Below are 19,029 nucleotides of genomic sequence, written 5' to 3' on the forward strand. Positions count from 1 at the left end.
CTGTCACCTGCAGAATCTGATCTCCCTCCTGGATGCCCTGCCCGTCAGCCGGGCTGCCCTCCTGCACCCCCGACACGAAGATGCCCACGTCATTGCCCCCAGCCAGCCGCAGCCCGATGGTTGTGCCTTTGGGAAAGCGGACCACCCTGGAGTCGGGGCTGTACCTGGTAGGGGAGGCAGAGGCCGCGTCAGGCTGGAGGGGGCAGGGAGGGGGTATGCTGGGTGTCCTTGGGAGAGCCCCCACCCCCTCCGGGCCTCAGTTTCCCAAACGGCGCCATATGGTAGACGCATCAACAGACTGGGGCCAGAAGGCAGGACCATGTGTCCTAGAGAGGCGGCCCCTGGATGTGTGGGCCTTGAGCCAGTGGGCTTTCTTTCTGGGGGACATACCCGCGGTCCTCCACGCTCTGGCTGCTGGACACCCTGTAGATGTCGTAGCTACTTGGCCTCGGGGAGTCTGAAAGGGAACAGCAGTCTCTTTCCAAAGCACAGGGACTGGTCCAGCCGCCATCCCGCTGCCGGATGGCCCCCCTACCCTACAGTGCTGTCACTCAGCCCTCCACCCTCCCCAGGGAGCCGTCCCTGACCTCTGAGGCCCATGCCAGCCTCTCCTGCCCTGCCTGGCACAGACTTACTGGCTGGGATCAGAAAAACCAGAGGGACGCTCAGAGTGACCACCCTTCCCCAATCAGCTCACCTGGTTCTGAGACGGTTCTAGAATCCACCGAATTTTCCCGATGAGGTGGGGGGCTCTCCCTGGAGGGGAACAGACTTGGGGTGAAGTGGGGGTGGACGCTGAGAGGCAACTGTTGGAATTCTGACTTCGCTGCACCCGGGTTCAACTCCTGGTCCTGCTCCTTCCCAGCTGGCAACCACAGGCACCGCTGCTCTCTCTGGGCCCCGGGGATGGCTCTGGCAGCCATGTGAACTAGTTGGGGAGGGGATCACCCACCCCCAAACCCGACAGTCCTAGGGGGCGCTGTGGCTGTAACCCGCAAAGATCACACATCAGAAGGGACCCGCCAAGCCGCCCCAGCTCTGGAATCTTGGACACGGCATGAGGACGTTTCCTGGCATGTGGAGCTGCTAGGCTTTGGGGCAATTTGTTACACAGCCGCAGATAACAGAGAGACCCCTTGCCTCACAAATGCGGATGCTTAAGCAGGATGCCCACTTTCTTATCCCCACCTGTCGGGCACTTAGGTTTTTAAAGATTTTTATTTATTTGGTTGACAGAGAGACACACAGTGAGAGAGGGAACACAAGCAGGGGGAGTGGGAGAGGAAGAAGCAGGCTTTCTGCTGAGCAGGGAGCGAGACGGGGGGCTCGATCCCATGACCCTGGGATCATGACCTGAGCTGAAGGCAGATGCTTAACGACTGAACCACCCAGATGCCCCTGGGCACTTAAGTTTTTAGGCATTGTGTTGTGTCCCCTCAAAATTCATCTGCTGAAGTCCTAACGCCCAATCCCATCTCTGCGTGAGACAGTCCTTGGAAATAGGGTCGTTGTGGATATAATGAGCAGAAAGCAGGTCCTACCAGTAAGAGCAGGGCGCACGCACCCTGATCCCTTGTGACTGGTGTCCTTACGAAATGGGAACACTTGGACACATAGACAGAGGGGCACAGAGGGGAGATGATGTGAAGACGGAGAAGGGTGGCGGGGAGGGGTGCTACTGGAAGCTACCGGAAGCTAGGAGAGAGCCCCACCCCCACCCGCAAGCCTCCAGCCAAGCCTCCAGAGAGAGCGTGGCCCCACCCACGCCCTCCTGTGACGTCCTAAGCCGCCAGAGGACACAATGCTAGGTCACCGCCACACCCTCCCCATCTGTAATCAACATCATAAGGAACAGGAGCCCTCAGACCTCAGCACACATCCATGGCTGATGGCTGTTGTGCCCCGAGAGAAAATCCCTAAAGGTACGTGATGCGTTCTGGAGTCTTCTGGGCTGTGATGTGAAATTCAGTCCCTTCTGCATTAAAGTCGGGTCATAGCAGGACCAAGAACCCAGAGCCAGTCATGGGGGCAGGGAGGACTATGGGTGGACAGGGGAAGCCTCTTCCAGGCAGGCTGCCAGGTGCAAAAGATGTATGTGCCCATGTTTCCCTCGGGCTCGACCCTTCTGGCCGACGGCGTACGTACTCGGGGGAGTCGGTTTGGCTGGCGTCCAAACTCCGTCGCACGTGCCGGGGTGGCGGTGGGACATGGGAGGGCGGCGCCTGGGACAGCTCCGAGCCGAGGTCCGAGATGTCTGCAGGGCAGAGCACAACCCCTCAGGCCTCGGCCCACACCTTCCAGACTGGATCCATTTCACAGATCAAAACATCAAGGCCCCTCGCAGCAGAGGGGCCCCGACCGAGTTACCCGCCTGCTCTGACTTACTGTGTGGCCTTGGGCAAGTTTCTGTCCCTCTCCGCGCCTCTCCGGAGCTAGGCTCGCCAGTCCCCGCCAGGCTCTGCCCGGCACTCTGTGCCTCCCCTGCCCTCCACTGAACCCCCAGGGCCTGCTTCCGGCCCCTCACCGTCCAGGAGGGAGCTGTCGCTGTTGCTGTCGCTGACGGCCGGCGGGATGTTCACCAGGAACTGCCCTTGGTCCCTGAGCACCAGGAGAGTCAGCTTCCCTTCCGACTTCTCTATCAACCGCCGCGTGTCGCTCAGAGACAGATTCTTGCTGGACACACCATTGATCTAAAAGGAGCCGGGAAGGAAGAAGACGAGAAGGGAGTTAATGCAAAATCGGGGATACCAGAAACAGATAGTCTGTGCAGTGTGGGTTGGGGATGGATGGTTAGAAACACATAATATCCAAGAATTCACAAGAACAGCCAATCTCTAGAGGAAATAATAGAATTGGATTCCTCTTGCTTCGAGGAGACCATGCCTGAAGTACCTCCCACAAAAATTCCAGAATCGGCCAATTTTCTGAGGGGCAGGGTGGCACTAGGGGAAAATTAGAAGCAGGCTGACTCCCCATCTTCCTAGAAGGGGAACTTCTCAGGAGACCCAAGGAACAGTTGTTAGAAACAAGTCTAAATAGGGAACAGGGAGTAGATAGCCAAGATACTAGAAGAAGACCATTGTAGTAGGTACTAGGAACAGACATTTAGAGGTGCATTAGAAACATAATTTGGGGAAGGACTTAGGGTCCTCTCTGGGGCGCTCCGGGAATCCCTTTCCAACATTTCCCCAGTGGTGTGTCTGTTTTCATCTACCCCGGGGATTGTGAGTTTCTCATTCCCCCCCTGCTGGGTTACCGATTTCTAGCATCTGCCCCAAACCACTAGAAACAGACAATTCCTCCGGGTCACTAGAAACAGGTAACTCTGAAGAGACTCTTGAAGCAATCCACTGGAAACGGTTTGGAAATCAAACACCAGGAATCACTAGAAACAGGTTTTCAGAAGAAGAGTCTGGAAAGAAACCAGCTCTAAGGCAGAGCCGCGCCTCTAAGCCTGGCCTCTGGACCGTCAGCACCGAACACCCAGGGCAAGTTCTGGAAGGAGCGCCGTGGCCAGCCCATGGGATTCTGGGAATACTGGAACCCGATATTTGGCCGCGTTAGAGGAGAGAATGGGGGCAGGAGGGAGCCCGCGTTGTCCTCTCTAACCTTTGGGAAACAGGCAACACCCAGGAGGCCCATGGTTCCAGCCAGCTCTGCTGACCTTGTCTGTGGCTGGGTCTCCCTGTCCTGTCCCCAACAGGAAGTCTGGGCTCACCTGTAGGATGAGGTCACCTTCCTGCAGTCCATGGTTCCTGGCAGCCAGGCCCGAATCGGTGATGTGCTTGATGAAGATCTGACTGCCCAGGGTGACCCCGAACTCTGTAGGGGGAGGAGGGAAACTGAGGCAGGGCCTGGGGTCTGGGCTACGGGCTCCTCTCATGCTCAGACTTCTCACCTGCCCTCGACCCTCCCGCCGGCCTTCCGGGCCACCCACCTGAAGGGAGAGCTCGGGCCTGGCCCCCACCACGCCACCCTGGGGCTGTTCTGACAACCCACCAGCCAGGATCGTGATGTCAGCACAGAAGGTCACGGCCGGGGGCCTGGGAAGGAACAGCGCCGTGGTCCCCGCTCCCCAGCGCCCTGCTCCATCACCCCACGGATGCTACTAATGACATCACCACCAGGGTTCAGGATGTGACCATTGCTATTAAAATCCCAGGGTGGGGGACCCCTGGGTGGCTCAGTTGGTGAAGTGTCTGCCTTCGGCTCAGGTCATGGTCTCGGGGTCCCGGGATCGAGCCCCGCTTTGGGCTCCCTGCTCAGTAGGGAGCTTGCTTCTCTCTCTCCCTGCTCTCGTGTTCCCTCTCTCTCTCCCTCTCAAATAAATAAAATCTTTAAAAAATAGTAATAATGGTAAATAAAATTCCAAGGTGGGGACAGATGTTCTGGTGCCATCTGTCACATCGTTACATTTAGAATTCTAAAGTCCCAGGGGCGCCTGGGTGGCTCAGTGGGTTAAGCCGCTGCCTTCGGCTCGGGTCATGATCTCAGGGTCCTGGCATTGAGCCCCACATCGAGGTCTCTGCTCGGCAGGGAGCCTGCTTCCCTCTCTCTCTCTCTGCCTGCCTCTCCATCTGCTTGTGATTTCTCTCTGTCAGGTAAATACATAAAATCTTTAAAAAAAAAAAAAAAAGATTTAGAATTCTAAAGTCCCAGTGCTGCCATGGACTCGAGATAGGGTTGGAGGTCACGACCCCATTGGTGGCACGAAGGGGATCCAGTGATCGTGACGCTCCATCCACGTCCAGTATGTGGACTTCCTGGGGCCGCTCGACATCGTCACAAACCTAGTGGCTTTAAAATGATACCGATCTGCAGTCTCATAGTTCTGGGCTCGAAGTTCTAAAACCTGGGCGCAGGCAGGGCTGGTCCTCACCGGGGCCCCAGGGAGCCCCGGCTCCTGCCCTTACCTGGCCCGCGCGCTGTCCCCTCAGCTCCCCGCTAGCAGTGCAGGGTCTGCCCGTCTCTGGGACCCCCACCCTCTGCGTCCCTCTCATGAGGACCTCATGGGGATGCCAGGCCCCCAAGAAACCAGGGTCACCCCCACCTGGGAAGGCGTGACAAGGTCCCCTCTGTCTCAGGAGGGGACACATCCACAGGTTGCGGGGTCCAGGCCAGGCACATTAGTGGGGGCCCTTACTTTGCTGACCACAGGCCACGCAGGACGGGGGCCAGCGCAGTGGTGGTGCCTCTCAGCGGGAATCAGTGGGAATGCTGCACCGCCCGGCCCCAGCGCGCCCCGGCCACGGGCTCACCTTCGCTTTCTCGCCTCCGCACCAGCACGGATTTCAAGGGCCTCATGTGCACATCCTGCCGCGGCAGCCGCTTGAAGCCGGACACCAGGGCCAGCCCGTTAGCCTCAGAGCTCGCCCCAGGGCTCCTGCGCCCGTGGCTACCAGCCCGGCTCCGACGGCCTGCTCTTGGCCGGCGCGAGCGCTCGTCCCAGGAGCGGCCGGAGCCACTGGACGTGTCCCCTTCATAGCCGCGGCCGTGGTCGACCTCATCGGAGTCCCGATGGCCCCGGCCGGAGGGGCTGGTCTTGGTGGCGGGCAGCTGGATCTTCCGGGGACGCTTCACCGTCTGTTAGGGGAGGAAGCGGGGGGCCGGCTCGAGGCTCTGCCCCCATCCACTGGGTGGTCCTGGGGAACCCTGGCCCCCTCTCTGGGCCTCAGCGTCCAAGCTGTGAAATGGGGACGAGAGTCCACTTGCTTGGAGAAGCTTACACTCCGACTGCCCCTGGGCTACAGGACCAGGTGGGGCTCGGGCTGGGGGGAGAGGCGGCCCCTGGCCCAGAGGCTGCCCCTCCCGACCCCCCCACTCACAATGTTGGCCAACTTCGTGCAGGTCTTGAGTATCTGAATGGCAAAGGTGGAGGTGACACTCTCCATGGAGACCCCATTCACCATGACGATGTGGTCCCCCAACCTGAGGGAGGGGGCTGGGTCTCAGGGAGGAGCCCTCACAGGGGAGCCCTCTCCCCAGGCCTTCCCTGGGGGCTCCTAATACTTTCCCCAGTGCCCCACTTTGGGGTAGGCACCCCCAGTTCTGCAAGGCCTGCTTCTAATTCGCTGGGGTCCCATGTCTCATAAAGACCTGAATTGTTCTGGGTCTCAGTTTCCTCATCTGTAAAATGGGGCCAATCATAGATGCTTCTATAATAATAAAATGCAACCACAGAACAGGAGCTATGATTATAATGGGTGTCTTCATACCCCTCATTTCTTCTGTGCATCCCCTCTTCCTCTGTCTGGGTTTCAACATCTCTCTCTCTCTCTGAAGCTGTTCCTTGAGTCTGGGCTGAACCAGATCACCCATGAGTCGCTCAGGTCCCTGAGCCATTTCCCCCCAACATAACTCCCCAGAGCCTCCTGCCCCCAAAGGCTCAGGACACTGGGTCTCCCTCCAGCCAAAACAGCCTTCCCAGTCCTCTCATTCCAGGAATGCCTGGGGCCACTATGACCCTCAGAGCTACATCGGAGGACTAGAAAGTGCATTGGGGAGAGGGAGGGCCACATCGCTAACTTGGTCCTGCCACCAGCTCCAAGCCCTGTGTTGCCGGAGCTAGAAGGCAGCAGGCACTGTGCTGGCTCCTCGCTTTGGCCCACACGGGTCCCTCCTCTCAGCCAGCACCCCTGCTGCCTCCCTACTCACCGCAGTCTGCCCTCCGCTGGTCCCCCGGGCAGCACATCAGACACAATCACGGACCCACTGGGCTGGTCTCGGCCACCAGAGATCGCAATGCCAAAGCCTCGCTGGGGGTCCTAAGAGATGAGGAGACGTAGGATGAGCATCTGCTTCCCCTGGGGACAAAGATTCTCCCATCCAGTCAAGCAGCCCCGGACCAATAGGACATTCCTGTTGGTGCCCACACGGGGAGAGGGAGGCTTCACCTTGCAGAGCGTGGCCGTGTGCTGTTCCCAAATGGTCAGCTCCTCCATGTCCAGCACCTGGAATGAGGGGACGCAAGGTAGGTGTGAGGCCACGGCAGGTCCACTGAAGCACTTGGGGGTCCCCTACCCTGGGTGTGAGGCCATGGCAGGTCCACTGAAGCACTTGGGGGTCCCCTACCCTGGGTGGGGAGCCCGGGTCTGACACTCCCACCATCCAAGCCTGTGGGCAAGTGGCCACCTCTCCGGGGGCCTTCAGCTTTTGCATCTGTGAAGTGGGTCTACGTCAGGGTTCTCAGTAGGGACCGCTCTGCCCCCCCAGAGGATATCGGGAGACATCTGTGGACATCATGACTCCAAGAACCGGGCAAGTGGGGGCCAGGGGTGCTGCTCAACCCCCGCAGAGCAGGGCAGTCCCCGGCAGAGAACAACCTGGCCCCAAATGGTCATATGCCAAAGCTGAGACCCCGGTTTAAGTGAACCATAATGGTAAGAGCGGAGAAGGCCAATGCCTGGGGGATCAGGTCTGGGGGGACCCACGCCTGCGGGTCAAGCCAGCTCGGCCAAGCAGAGGGCATTTTTTCCACTCCAGCCCCCCCGGGGCCTCCTCACTGTTCCTCCAATACTTGGGGCCTTTGCACCCGCCGCTCCTTCCTCCTGGAACTCTCTTTCCCCCGGATCTCTGCCTGAGTCCTCCCTTGGCCTCCTGTTCATCTTGGCTCCCGTGTTACCTTATTGGGGTGGCCTCCCAACCCCCTGTTGAGAACAATAAGCCCTCGCACTCCACAACAGACCCCCTTAGCCACCCTGCCCCAACACGGTTTCCCAATTCACACAACCTGGGACCCCTTCACCTTCTCTAGATTTTTTTTTGCTCTGTCCACCTTCCCTCTCGAGAAAACCAAATCCGGAGGCAGAGATTTTTGTCTGCCTCGTTGGCAGTGGGGTCCTGATTCACAGCAGGGGTTCAAGAGCTGCTGAAGGAAGGAAGGACGGGCTTTCCTTGTGCCGAGGACTTTGCATGTCCTATCTCTTAGTCCACTCACTGAAGGGAGCTTCTATTATCTATTATCCCTATGTTCCAGAGGAGGAAACTGAGGCACAGAGAGGCAAAGTCACCTGCCAAGCCAACAGAGCTGACAGAGGTGGCGGCTGGGGAATGCGGACTTACCAGATCATGGATGGGAAGGCAGAAAGGAAGACCCCCACCCCCAATTCAGTGGCTCAATTTCCCTGGGGCCTGGTAGAAAGGACCTCCCTCCCCAGCCCGGCACCGCAGGTGGGTGATTCTCTCAACAGAAAATCCCTGCGCTGGCGGCTGCTGCCGGTTCCCGGGAGAGCAGCATTCCTGGCTCCCAGGGAGAGGGGAGTGGGGCAGAGAGGAACAAAGCCCAGGGCGGGGCCTCCCAGGCACTCCAGGCTCTGCTACCGGGAGCCTGAGCGGGAGCCGGAGCGGGAGCCGGAGGGAGAGGGCAGCGCTCACAACGAAGACTCAGCCCCCTTGGCTGTTGGTGGTCCTGGAGCCACTCCCAGCCTTGGCTTCCCCTGCTGTGAAATGGGTTGGCCTCTATCCCCGCTGCCCTGGAGCGGGGCACGGAGGAGCCACAAGCCAAAGGCAGAAAGAGCCTCCGCCCCCCTTCTGCCCCCCTCCCCAGACGCAGCAGGTGTCTCTTTCCTCCTCTGCACACTGATAAGAAAACCTGTTCCGAGGGCTTTACACACACCAACTTGCTCAATCCTGAGGGGCCCTAGGATGTGGCCTCCTCCAAAGGGAGAGAGAGAAGGATGCCCAGAGAGGCACCACGCCTGAGGTCACACAGCCGACGGGCGGACCCAGGCAGCCCGTCCCACACCCCTGCTCCCGCCACAGACCCCAGCCCTCTTCTGCTCCATGCATCTTTTCTCTAGAAACTTATTTTTCAAAACAGAATCTTTTTACTTGGCTTTGATTTTGTGCTGAATTTAGATTTGTGCTGAATTTGGCCCCCCGAATTTGGATTTCCTGGCCTTCTTCTGAGAAACAGCCCCAGGGAACCAGGGCCCCCAGGGGACAGGTGCAGGTGGCCCAGGCTTGTCCTGTCTTGCACGGGTTCGTGCCTCCTCGGTTGTCAGAGGCCTTGACTAAAACCCAGAGACCCAACCCTAGCACCCCCCCGGCGCCCCCTCAGCCCAGTTCACCTCCACAGCTTTCCCCGATGGCCCCCTGTGCCTAACACACAACCCCAGGATTTGCGCACGGTTAGCCCTTGCCGCTCCGGGTCTCGGCTCCAAAGCTGCCTCCTCAGGGAGCCGGCCCTGGCTAGCCAAATTTCCCTGACTCCCTATCACTCTTCCGTGTTTCATTATGTTTTATTCATGGCATCCAGATTGTCTTAAAATATCCTGTGTGATCATCAGTTGGCAAGTTTCTGGTCTAACCCCCGGGCTGTGAAGGCTGGGTGAGCCTGTCTCTTTGCACACTCTGGTCATGGCCCTTGGCACCTCCTGGGCCCTGTGATCAGCCTCTGCTCAGAGCCTTAGCACGAATGGTACTCTCTGGCAAACTCCTATTCAACCTTCACAGCCCCAGTGCCATTGTCTCCTCCTTCAGGAAATGAGTCTTCAATGGCCCCATACACACATCTCACATCCTTAATTACTGGAATCTGGAATGTCCCTGTGCACTATGTCCCGTACACCCCTCTAGTCTGGGGGCATGCTGGTGGGCAGGGCTGGGGGCCCAGGGACCCCAGCATCGTCCCCACAACACCAGCAGGGAGACAAGAGTTTGGGGGAACGAGTGAACGGTGGCGGGAAAGGTCTATTCAGCCAGGAGATCAACCGGTGTGTTGGGAACTCCTAGACCCCTCAGCCAGTGACCCATCTGGGAGAGCTCTGAGGGGGCCGGGCTGCACCTGCTTCCCCACCCGCCGAGCCCCAGGCCGGTGACAAACAGCAGAGGGGAGGAGGAGTCGCCCAGAGCAGGCAGGTCAGGTGGTACCAAGTCACACAACCCCAGGCACTAGACTCTGGGACCGCAGTCCTCTCTCCCCCGCCCCGCCCCCAGCTCCGGGAACAAAGGTGGGGGAGGCGGGAAAGGGGGCCACAAACAGGCCAGTTCGCGGGGGGGGGGGGGGGGGGGGGGGGGATTCTGGAAGCTGTTTCCCCGCAGCCAAGAAGAAAGCTGGCGGGAACCTTAGGGCTCGAGCAGTGTGGTCTGGGACAGCCATATTCCCCTCGGGCCTCAGTTTACCCCACCCCCACCCCCGCGCGATCTCCCACCCAGTGCAGACGCCGCGAATCGGTGTAAGCTCCATCCCTGGAGGGCGAGGCCCCCCCAAACAGAGACACGGAGATCCCTCCCAGCAGGTTCGCTCTTGTGGAAAAGGGGCATCTCGATCTCCGTCTCTGCCGTCCCAGTATACAGCAAGCGCCCAATACATGGCGGTTGCTTCTCCAGCAGCTTCCTCGCTTTCACCGAAGCCACCCCAGCCCACAAGAAGTGAGCGCTGCCGTTCCACTGTGGCTCAAAGTTGAGGGAACACCGCGGGAGCCCGGCGTAAACATCTTCACAAGGCACCCAGCGTGTGCCAAGAGCTGAAAGCACATTTTTCTCCTAGGATCCTCCCTACGCCCTTCTTTTAAAACGGTCACCAATTTTATAGGCGAGGTACAGAGAGGCTTTGTTTCGTGGGCCCAGAGTTCTACAGAAAAGTCAGGATTTGAACCCAGGTCTACCGGGTAACGAGGAGGACCCTGGGGCAGACAAAGCCCCCAGAGACAGCTTTTGGACACCAGCGGGCGTGAACGCCCCTCGCTGCGCAGCCTCCGGCTAGCCACGCTATTCCTCTGGGCCTCAATTTCCCCATCTGTAAGCTGGGGTGATCTGGGGCCCTGGGTCCAGGTCGCAGCCCCCACTCCGGCTACATTCCCCTCCCCCTCCCGCCCTCGGCGGGCTACTCGCCTGGAATCTCACGGCCATGGTCCACCCCCGGGACTCTCCAGCGCCCCTGCCCCTGGGGGGCCTTGGAAACGGTCACTCGGTCCCCACCTTGGGGTGAGGGAGGAGGCTGGGGAGGTTGGCGGCAGAGTGGCCGGCCCTCGCCCTCCTCCAGCCCGCTCCGCGGCTCCCGGCTGCACCTGCCCCTCTTCCTCCTCCTTGTCCCCTACCAGCCCCGCCCCCGCCCGGACACGCCTCCGGGACGCCGCGGAGGGAGGCCGCCTTCGCCCCTGATCGCGGGATCCAGGCGCCGGGGCGGGGGAGCCAGGCCGGGTTTTCCACCCGGCTGAGCCACGGCCGGCCGTCGGGGCTGGAGGCCCGCCGGCAAGGCTGCCGCGAAGACCCGGCAAAAATTCCGCCGCGTTTCCGAACGGAACCTGCGGTTCAACATCGGTGGACACTGCCCCTTTCAGGAATCAGGTGGGACCACGGCAGCAGGAGCAGGTTCAGTGCCGGAGACGTCCAGAACCGAGCACTAGCCTTTCTCGGGGCGCCCCGTCGCCGGCAGCTTTACCCCCATTACATAGAGGGGAAACTGAGGCCCGATGACGTCAGCGGCAGGGACTTAGGATGCACGGAGGGGCGCAGGAGCCGCCACTCTGCACGGGCCCGGGCCCCCAGCCGAGCAGGGCGGGGCTGGTGGGAGGAAATTCTGGGAGCAAAGGTCAGGCTTCCTCCTCAGCCTCGGAAGGTGAGATCTAGAAAGGACAGGGCTGGGGGCAGGAAGACCTCTCTTGGGGAAGGTGAGGGAGCGAGGAATCACCTGGGTGGGCGGGGCTGACGGTGGCTCCACCCACACCTTCCTTCCAGCTATATTTACCTGGACACCCAGCTGTCTGGGTGGCACCTCATGCCAAGGTCGAAAGGGCAAATCAAGGCACACGCTTCCCAGCCTCATCCAGTCCGTGCTGGCAGAGAGGAATCCCACCCACGCTGTGGCGCAGAAAGTAGGGAAGAAACGAGGAAACTGGGGAATCAGGAAATGCTTCCCGGAAGAGGGAGCATTGCAGCTGGGGTTTTGAAGGTTGGGTAAGAGTTTGCCAAGGGAACAGGATGATATAATACAATCTTCGAGCCCCCCCCCATGATTTCTTACCCCTCCCCGTTTCAGTTCTCCCCAAAACACGAGTCCGCAGAGCCCAGCCCGCCAGCATGGGCCTCTAAGCATCTCCAAATTTCCCCCAAGACGGTAAGCCTTGGCAGAAACCCATCTGAGGACCGACTCCAAACCTCGGGGCTGGAGGGGAGAGCTCCGCTTTTCCCCAATATGATCTTTGGCCACCAGCAGGCTGTACACAAAACCATTTTAGGTAGAACAAGGTCAAACTTTTTTTTTTTTTTTAAATAGCTGTGTATTTGTTTTAATGAGTCATGGGAAAACATAAGTGAGCTCCCCGCTGACATGCGTCCGTGGGTGTTGGTGGCTGTCAGTGCCCGGGAGTGGCCCGCGTGTGGGGAACACCCCAAGCTCCTGCTTCACTACAGACCTCAGCCCCAGTATCTATGGACTAAAGGGGTTCAATGTGCGGCAATGAGGCTCCCGGCTCGCGTTTATCGAGAGTTTGCTTCGCTGCAATTACACATAATAATGGGCCTTAAGCCCACTATTCCAGCCACCCCCGAGCCGGATCACTTTAAGGACATAAAAATCTGCTTTTCCCCAATCTACTTCATTCTTGCATTCATAGTTTTTATTCAGTCATTAACGCAAGAAAGTGTCTCCTGCTCTACACCAAGTACCTAAGCGGGAACCCAACCCAACTGACTTCCTATCTGAAGTGTCAGTGCCAAATTCAACCAGGAGGGGGCAGTGCGGGCATGGCGTGAGGGAGTGGGGGGAGGGAGCATGCTTTGGACAGTGGGGTCCCGGAACTAACCCTGGGATGACCCTGCTCCGTCTTTCCGAGTGCCTAGGGGGGAAACTGAGGCTCAGACAGAGAGCCGGGGCCGGATGGAGGTCCCTGAGAGTGGTGGCCGCAGGAGGGGTGAGAGCCTGGGGGTGGGACCCACGGAGGGGGCTTGGGGCCGGGTGTATACCAAGGGCTGATGTGACAGACCCAGGAGAGCCAGATGATATTCGAATCGTCATGTAACATAAATAGAAAGTGCTACTGAGACTTGTGAGAGCATCGGGAGGGAGACACGACAGGGGCTGGGGGCTCAGGGAGGGGTTCCCCAAGGAATGGCACTCAAAATAATAACCGAGTTTAGGAGGAGTTCCCTGGGCCAGAGAGATCCAAGCAGAGGAACAATTACATCTAAAATAGATGACGGAGGAGCCGTGGAAAGATCTAGGTGTTACAGGCAGCGGGCACAGCCTGTGCAAAGGCCCTGGGGCAGGACCACACCTGGCACATTGGAGGAACAGCCAGGAGGCACTGGTGCAGAGTGGGTGGGGGTATAGGGAGGAGGGAAGGGCAGGAAGAGGAATGAGGAAGGTCATGCAGGGGCTTGGGGGCTCAGGTGAGGACTTGGGCTTTTACCCCCAGGGAGGTGGAGACCTGGAGGGCAGTGAGCACAGTGGGGCAAACCCTGATTTGGGTGATTGCAGGCGCCCCCTCGTGGTCACTAGGGAAGGACAGGCAGTGGGGGGCTAAGGCAGGAGCTGGGTACTAGGGAGGTCAAACCTGGAGGCCCTTGCAAGGTGTGGCTTTAAAACAAACGTTTTATTTTGGAATCATTTAAAATTGACCGAGTGGGGGCGCCTGGGTGGCTCAGTGGGTTAAGCTTCTGCCTTTGGGTCAGGTCCTGATCTAAAGGTCCTGGGATTGAGCCCTACATCAGGCTCTCTGCTTTGTGGGGACCCTGCTTCCCCCCTCTCTCTGCCTGCCTCTCTGCCTACTCGTGATCTCTCTCTCTCAAATAAATAAATAAAATCTTATCAAAACAAACAAAAAAAAATTGACCGAGGGGCCCCTGGGTGACTCAGTCAGTTAAGCATCTGCTTTCAGCTCAGGTCACGATCCCAGGGTTCTGGATTCGAGCCCCTCATCAGGCTCCCTGCTCAGCAGGGAGACTGGTTCTCCCTCTGCTGCTCCCTCTGCTTGTGCTCTGTCTGTCAAATAAATAAATAAAATATTTAAAAATAAAATAAAATTGACCGAAAAGTTGTAAGTACAATTCAGAAAGTCCCCAGATGACCCTCAACCAGTCTCCTCCGGCACTAACATTTTCCACGACCACAGTGTACTGTCAGAACTAAGACACCAACATCCTACGTCACCATGAACCGAACTGCAGACTGCTCTCACGCGTGCCCAGTGCGCTCACACGCACCTACGCACACACCCAGAATGCTGACGTGAACTTACAGATGGACAGTAAGCCTGACGATTGCCACAGGGCAGTAATCAACAGCCTCCCTTGGACAAAATTCGTTTGCATTTCTATGGACCTGCACGGTCTGGCATGCTGCCGCCACCACCACACCTCCGCCACCTCCGGTTTCCTCGAACTTACAGGGGGGGGAAACAGTTTCGAGGCCAGGAGAAGCGCAGATAGTTTTAGAGGACATCCCAAAGCCTGGCATTGATTGGATGCTCAATCGCTCTACAAACACTAGGGAGCCATTGAAAGTTCTTGAGCTAAGGTCGCAGCTTATTAACTGCACATTTATTTATGGGACGATTTTTGGAAGATCTCTTCTTCCCACTGGCCTGCGAGCTCTACCCTCAGAGTATCCCAGGCACCTAGAACAGTGCCTGGTATGCAGGAAGTGCTTAATGAATGAGTAAATAGCTCCTGGGGAGCCACCTAAGGTACTGAGCAGAGGAGAAAGGCCAGTGCTGTGTGCCCTGGGGCGGGGGGCACATTCGGAGTGGGGACCTCAGCGGGCCCAGCCACAGAGCCCATAAGGACTGGCAACGTGGGGGTGGCAGTCGTGGGGGAGGCTGTGCTCCTCCCCTGCAGCAGAACTCCCCCCCCCCAGAGCTCTGTCTTCCTCCTGTGGTGGGGAGGGGGAGGGCCAGGTAGGGGTACGTTCTGAGTCCCCCTCCAGCCACAGCCCGCATTGCAATCTTCTAGAAGAGTCTACATGCTCCTCCTTACCTTCCTTCCCCCTCTATGCCACAGTGGTCTCCTTAAGGTGCCCCGGGACCCCCCACGTTGCCAAACCCTGGGACATACCTCCACCCTCCTGTACATGCTGCCCCCGATGCTGCCCCTCCCCCCTGCCACCCGGGCATAAGGAATGCACCCGACAAACCCCAAACGAGGCGCTTTCTGCAAAAACCCTGATCATCCCCTCCCGGTAGCGAAGGTCACAGCCGGGAGGAGGCAGAGGAATCCTGACAGCAGAATGGGCTCTTCGGTCCTAGATGGGGCCCCCCCCCGAGGCAGAAAAGGAAATCCCTGCGCTCTGAGGACAGCCTGCGCTCAGCTCCTGGTGAGGGAGGGTGTTGGTGTGTCAGTCCTGGCCACAGCACCCCGCGGTCGGGACGGGTTAGTGTTGGAGACCAGGTGAGGGTCATATGGGGACTCTCTGAATTGTATCTACAGCTGTTCCGTCAGTTTTAGATGATTCAAAATAAAATGTTTGTTCTAAACCCACACTTCGCAGGGCCTCTGCCTTTGGCTTCCCTGGTCCTCACCCCCACAGTCTGTCGTCCCCGCAGTGGCCACCAGAGGGTGCCCGGGAGCTCGCAAGTCCAGTCCCACCCTCCTCTGCCCACAGCCCTCCAGGGCTCCCACCTCCCTGGGTCAAAGCCTCTGTGTGGCCCCCAAGACCCTGCAGGACCTGCCCGGTCTCCTCCCCGTGCTCCCCTCCTCCCTCTCTCCTCCTCTCCCATTCTGCTGCAGTCACACAGGTCTCCTGGCTGTTCCTCCAACATGCCCGCCCCGGTTCAGCCCCAGGACCTTTGCATGGGCTGTGCCATCTGCCTGGAACGCTCATTCCCCAAATAGTCACTTCCTTCATGTATCCTCAGACGTCACCTTCACAGCAAGTCTACCCTGATCTTCCTATTGAGGGTTGTAAAATGCCTCTTTGACTGTTTCACTCCTGTCCCTGCTGCTTTTCCACATTTCCCTCCCTGTGACACTGACCGGTCTTTAACCCCGGATACAATTTCCTTCCTTGTCATATATCCTGTTTCTTGAATGTCTTCCTCTGCCAAAACACAAACCCACAAGAGCAGGGATCTTCATTGGTCTGGTTCCCTGCTGAATCGCCAAGGCCCAAAAGAGCACCCGACACACAGTAGGTGCTCATTCAAGCAAGTTTGCTCCCTGGGCAGCCCCTCCTCCCAGCGGCATCTCCCACTAATCTCAGCCCATTCCAAAGGGTGTCAGGCTCCTCCCTGAGCAAACACTGCTCCTCTGGCTCAAGGCCAGGCTGAGGAGGAAGAACAGGCACCCATCAGCGGACTTTCGCCAGAACTCAGGGCCATGCGGAAGCCCTGCACCATGGAGGAAGGAATTTTATAAGATGCTGAGCCTGGAGTATTGGTTGTTGGGGGTGGGGTGGTCAGAGGCAGCCTCCAGACCTCCTGCTCTCCTGTCTGCCTGAAGTCCTGACTTTGCTGTGCAGCTGCAGGCAAATGGCTGTCCCTCTCTGAGCCTGAGTTCAACTTCTGTCTATTAGGAAGGAGGATGGGACATGGCAACTAGCTTGGCATTCTGAGTTCTGGTTCGCGGTGGGACCGTTTACCCCACCACCACCGACTGAGAATCGATTACCTACACTCTCCTTTGCTGCTTTTAGCAGCCCTGGGTCATGCTGACTCGAACTGTACCCATTTTACAGAGTGGAAAATTGAGGTTTTGATAGGCAAAGTGGCTGGTGGCCAGATCTATCTGACTCCATGGGTTTTCTCTCCAAATCCCAGGCAGGTGGGATTCTCACAGTCAAACTATATCCCCTTCCAATGCCACAGACTCCAGATTTGAAGCCTCTCCACTCCCTGGGAGTGACCCCCAATTCCAGACCTGGTGACTCATGTGCCTGTGCCTCCCTGGCCCCAGAGGGCCCTCTCTGTCCCAGACAAAGAGACTTGAAGTGCAATCAGACACCCGACTGGCCAGGAAGCTTTGTCTTGCGCTTTGGGGAGCAAATGACCCAGAAAAACCTCTTTCCTCTCCACGCTGTCCCCTCCGGGTTCTGAGCTTTTTTGACTTGGGGACCACCCAGCACCTTGCCCACAGGAGGCTCTGCCCGTGCCCTGCCCCCCCCCATCTGGCTTTTCTCCATTGGCAAGTTTTGCCCAGAGAAGGAATCGAGACAGGCGAGATAAGCCCGCTGTGGGACCCCTCCCTGGCCCGCTGCGGGTCCCAGCAGTGGGGGAGGCACGTGCCACAGCCTGGAAACTTGGGAGTGTCTTCGGGGGTTCCAGGAAGTGCTGCCTCACCTGCCGTCTCCCTACCCAGGCCTCCCCTTCTCGGTTTTGGGGGCTCAGAAGCCAGCCTTTGCCTCTTCTTCCTCCCTGGCACCACCTGGGGCAACAATGACCCTTTTAAGTCTCTGGCTCCGGTGTCCTGGGCAGGTCGCCAGGGGGCTGTAACTGCCAGCCAGATAATCCCTTCGAAACTATGTCAAATGCCCGCGCAGGAGTGTCCGTCTCCTGCTTTCCGGGCAGTTGAGGGGAGATGATGGGGGGGGGTCCCAGGACCCCGTGGTCAGGGAGCTGGTGCTGCTCTGTGCAGAGCAGGCTGGGGAGGGGGGGACTTACCTGTCTAGGAGGCAGGATGGCCTCTGGGCAGGCGGCGGCAGCCAGGGCTCGGGTGCTTGCCTGGCATGGGGGTAGGGAGGGGCCCTGAGGTTTGAGCTCTGTCCTCCTCACTTGGTTCCCCAACTTTTCCTCCCCTGTGGAGGCAGCGTTCTGTCCCGTGGCAGGTGGAACCAGCAGGACAAGGTGCACAACGCCAGAGAGAGACCAGCCGCTGGTTGGGCGTGTGGCTTTGTTGCAAGGTGCTCTCACGTGGGAGCAGCTGGCCTTAACCCCTGCTTGCCCAGAGGCCAGGAACGCTGAGGGACTGACTGCCTTGTTCGTGCCACTGAGCGCCAGGCCCTGGCTTCAGCACAGGGACTGGAACGCACACGCGGGTCCTCGGGAAAACAAGCACGTCCCGGCTCCCCTTCTCGCGGCCCTCCTGGAACCTGGGGCTGACAAGCCCTTCCAGCAGGCGTGCCATCCCACAGATGACTACGGATTCCTGGCTCCTTCCCGCTGGACAGATCTGAGTGCAAATTCTGCCCCTGCTTGGATTCCTGGATTCCTACCCTAGGAGTCTTCAACTGTTACTTTGATGGGCAGCTTCGGGCAAGTTGCTGCATCTCCTCAGGTTTCCCAGCTGAACAATGGCAAGAGCCCACCAGCCTCTGCCTCCTAAGACTGTTTCAGAAGTTGGATAAGTGGATGGGTGTCTGGACAGTGCTTACAGAACCGTGCAGGGTACGAAGTGGGTCCACACCCTCTATCCACTATCCACCCACAGGTCAGAAAGAAGAAGGTGCGGGTAGATGTAAGGCACACGTCCAATCTGGAAGGCTCGGCATGCAAAAAAAGAACGTAAAATAACTCGTTTTTTATTTCGATTCCCACACCTAGAATGTTTTGGGTCAGGTCACATATGTTGTTAAAATTAATCTTACCTGTTCACTTTTCATGCTTCCAAATGTGGTCACAAGGAAAATTAAAAATGACATTTAAAGTTTTAAATTTAAACTGGCTTGCGTGGTCGTTCTATTGGACAACGGGGGAGCATGGGCTTAACGCGTACTATCCATCACATTCTGTCGTCGTTGTAGTGCATCTGTGTTCTTTTCAAAGTATTTATTAGCACCGAAACTGCTCTGTGTCTCATGACTGTTTATCTGTCTTCTCTAGGGTGTTGCCAAATTGAGGTTATGGATTCTTGTCCTGTTCATTCCTGTGAACAGTATCTGGTACACAGTAGGTGCTCAATAATATTTTGTGGCCTGAATGAATGCGTGGATGGATGGATGGATGGATGGATTCTAGGGAAGGGGATGGAAGGACCAGGAGTCCTTCCAGGGACACCTGGTGCTAATGGTAACAGCCGCCAGGGGGCGCCAGAAACCAGGTAACCGACCCCAGCCAGGCAGCCTCAGTTTCCCTGCCTGCAAAATGGGAATCCAGAAGCAGGACCCCATGAAAGAATGAAGTAGGAGAATCAGAAGCTGCGGCCCCACCGGGATCCCCG

General features: G+C 58.1%; 1 protein-coding gene across 3 annotated transcripts in view; it reads right to left on the minus strand.

Moving 5' to 3' along the window:
* The window catches only part of TJP3 (tight junction protein 3), a 26,785-nt gene extending 9,035 nt beyond the window's left edge, over positions 1 to 17,750 (minus strand). The window contains exons 1-11 of one of the 3 annotated variants that reach the window (XM_045086592.1): positions 17,535 to 17,750; positions 6,894 to 6,950; positions 6,655 to 6,764; positions 5,826 to 5,928; positions 5,259 to 5,583; positions 3,719 to 3,822; positions 2,525 to 2,690; positions 2,146 to 2,254; positions 698 to 756; positions 391 to 457; positions 8 to 164 (exon numbers count right to left, since the gene is read on the minus strand). In XM_045086592.1, coding sequence (XP_044942527.1) covers positions 8 to 164; positions 391 to 457; positions 698 to 756; positions 2,146 to 2,254; positions 2,525 to 2,690; positions 3,719 to 3,822; positions 5,259 to 5,583; positions 5,826 to 5,928; positions 6,655 to 6,764; positions 6,894 to 6,941 — 1,248 coding nt within the window. In that variant the 5' untranslated portion in view covers positions 6,942 to 6,950; positions 17,535 to 17,750. Of the gene's footprint in view, positions 1 to 7; positions 165 to 390; positions 458 to 697; positions 757 to 2,145; positions 2,255 to 2,524; positions 2,691 to 3,718; positions 3,823 to 5,258; positions 5,584 to 5,825; positions 5,929 to 6,215; positions 6,301 to 6,654; positions 6,765 to 6,893; positions 6,957 to 10,833; positions 11,035 to 17,534 lie in introns of those variants that run through there. The other 2 variants (XM_045086590.1, XM_045086593.1) reach the window with 2 other exon arrangements.
* Between the last annotated feature and the right edge of the window lie 1,279 nt (positions 17,751 to 19,029).

Source organism: Mustela putorius, unplaced genomic scaffold (genome assembly GCF_011764305.1).
Source record: "Mustela putorius furo isolate JIRA1106 unplaced genomic scaffold, ASM1176430v1.1 tig00000095_pilon_pilon_pilon, whole genome shotgun sequence".
Taxonomy (NCBI): Eukaryota; Metazoa; Chordata; class Mammalia; order Carnivora; family Mustelidae; genus Mustela; species Mustela putorius.